Genomic DNA, 1,760 nt, shown 5'->3' with positions numbered 1-1,760 from the left:
TAGATTCTTCAGAGAGGAGAAGTTAGCCTATCTCATGGCCTCTAAAAGTTGAATTACAGGAAAGATTGACAGCTTCTGACTTGATTTGTCTCAATTATAGTTTGATGATTAAGTATCAGCTTTTAATTTTATTTAATTCATAAGCAATCAGCCCTTCACTTCCAGTAGATCTTACTAATACATCCAGCCAACAAACATTTCCCAGGACCGTAATTATCGTTTTCAAATGATCATTAAACTTTATACTATAACCCTTTGAGGGTAAAAGTAAAAGTCCACAACTTTAAAGCCTGAAAGGCAAACTTCTTCCTATGAAACCTAATCTGCACTCATTAACAAGAAAATAAGTTCAATGATAGGAAAAAAAAAATACAAACTACTACTGATTTAACTCCCAATAATATTTATTTTTGATAATCAAACCAAAGTTTTCAGAAACGGTAATATCTTAATACAGCAGTTCATAAAATTTGCCAAATAAATCACAGATAAGTATGAAACAAATGTTGGAGCAATCAGAAAGAGAATTTGAACAGAACCCAACACATCTAACACATTCCAGATAACATATTCTGGTCTAAGGATCAAAAAGCAACTTAGATCCCCCAGATCAAGACAAGAGGCTTGTAAATTTTCAAGAACAAGAACAGCTACATCAAACATATCCATGAAAAAAGAAAAGATGTAGCACTAAACAGATTCAAACCCATCACTCAAAATCAACCAAACCAGCACAAGAAAAAACCAAATGAAGACAGAAGAAGCAAAGAAAGTAGATCATCCAGATTCAAATCTTTCAAAGCATGAAATAAATATTAAGAGCATTATTATAAATACCTAAAAGTGCTGCAAAACTCATAGAGCTTGCCGCGGTTAGAGAAAATGATGACCGCAACCTCAGCATCGCAAAGAATTGAGAGCTCATAAGCCTTCTTTAGCAAACCATTCCTTCTCTTTGCAAATGTCACCTGTCGGTTTATCTTGTTCTCGATCCTCTTCAACTCCACTCTTCCTCTCCCCATTACTACCTTTTTTTAAATACTATTAATTATACCAAAAACAGCAAAAAATAATAATATTATAATCTATGTTTATCTCTTTTCTGTTTTGGAAAACTACTAAATCTACGGTGTTTTCAGAAACCCGTTTTTGTTCTTTTCTCCTCTCCCATCCTTGTCCTTCAGGGTAAGAAGCTGTTCCTCTTTTTATGAATAGGCAACTCTCTAGCTATTAGGTTTTCAGTCTTGCTGAAACAAAAGAGAAAGAGAAAAGGAAAGAAAGAAAGAGAGAGAGAGTGTGTGGGAAAACAAAGTGGGGCACTAGCATTTATCTTCTTCCAGGGTTTTGCTATCTATGCTTAGATAAAGAATAAAAACTCCTTCGTACTATCACCTGCTACAGCGGTTTCTATTTATTTCCTGCTCTGTTTTTCTCCTTGCAATATATGGTCAAGCTTCTCTTCTTGGCCTCACTTTGTCTTTCCTTTGATATTTACAGAGATTTCCTGGTCATTATTAACATGATAATAAAGTTATACTTGATCACAAAAACAACCTCCTTTTTTTTTTATAACATTTTCTTTTTAAATTTTAGTCTGAGTTGACTCCACGACGTCCACATCAATCTTAACATTCCTGACTTTAAGTGTTTCTACGTGTCGAAACAACACCTTGGGAGCATTAGCACACTGGTCCCCGTTTGGACATCACCTGACCATTGTATCCCTTTGAAGAGCTTGCATTTGTTTGAAAGGGTTAAAG

At 34.7% G+C, this 1,760-nt stretch overlaps 1 protein-coding gene across 1 annotated transcript in view; it reads right to left on the bottom strand.

The window, feature by feature from the left end:
• The window catches only part of LOC110423269 (MADS-box protein EJ2-like), an 11,707-nt gene extending 10,225 nt beyond the window's left edge, over positions 1-1,482 (bottom strand). The window contains exon 1 of the mRNA XM_021437438.2: positions 838-1,482. Within this exon, the coding sequence (XP_021293113.1) occupies positions 838-1,022 (185 nt within the window). The 5' untranslated portion in view covers positions 1,023-1,482. The remainder of the gene's footprint in view (positions 1-837) is intronic.
• Between the last annotated feature and the right edge of the window lie 278 nt (positions 1,483-1,760).

The sequence above is a fragment of the Theobroma umbraticum genome, unplaced genomic scaffold (genome assembly GCF_002168275.2).
Source record: "Theobroma umbraticum cultivar Fairchild unplaced genomic scaffold, ASM216827v3 scaffold_20.0, whole genome shotgun sequence".
NCBI classification, from domain to species: domain Eukaryota; kingdom Viridiplantae; phylum Streptophyta; class Magnoliopsida; order Malvales; family Malvaceae; genus Theobroma; species Theobroma umbraticum.
The sequence above is the reverse complement of the archived record's forward strand: the minus strand, read 5'-3'. Positions and strand labels throughout refer to the sequence as shown.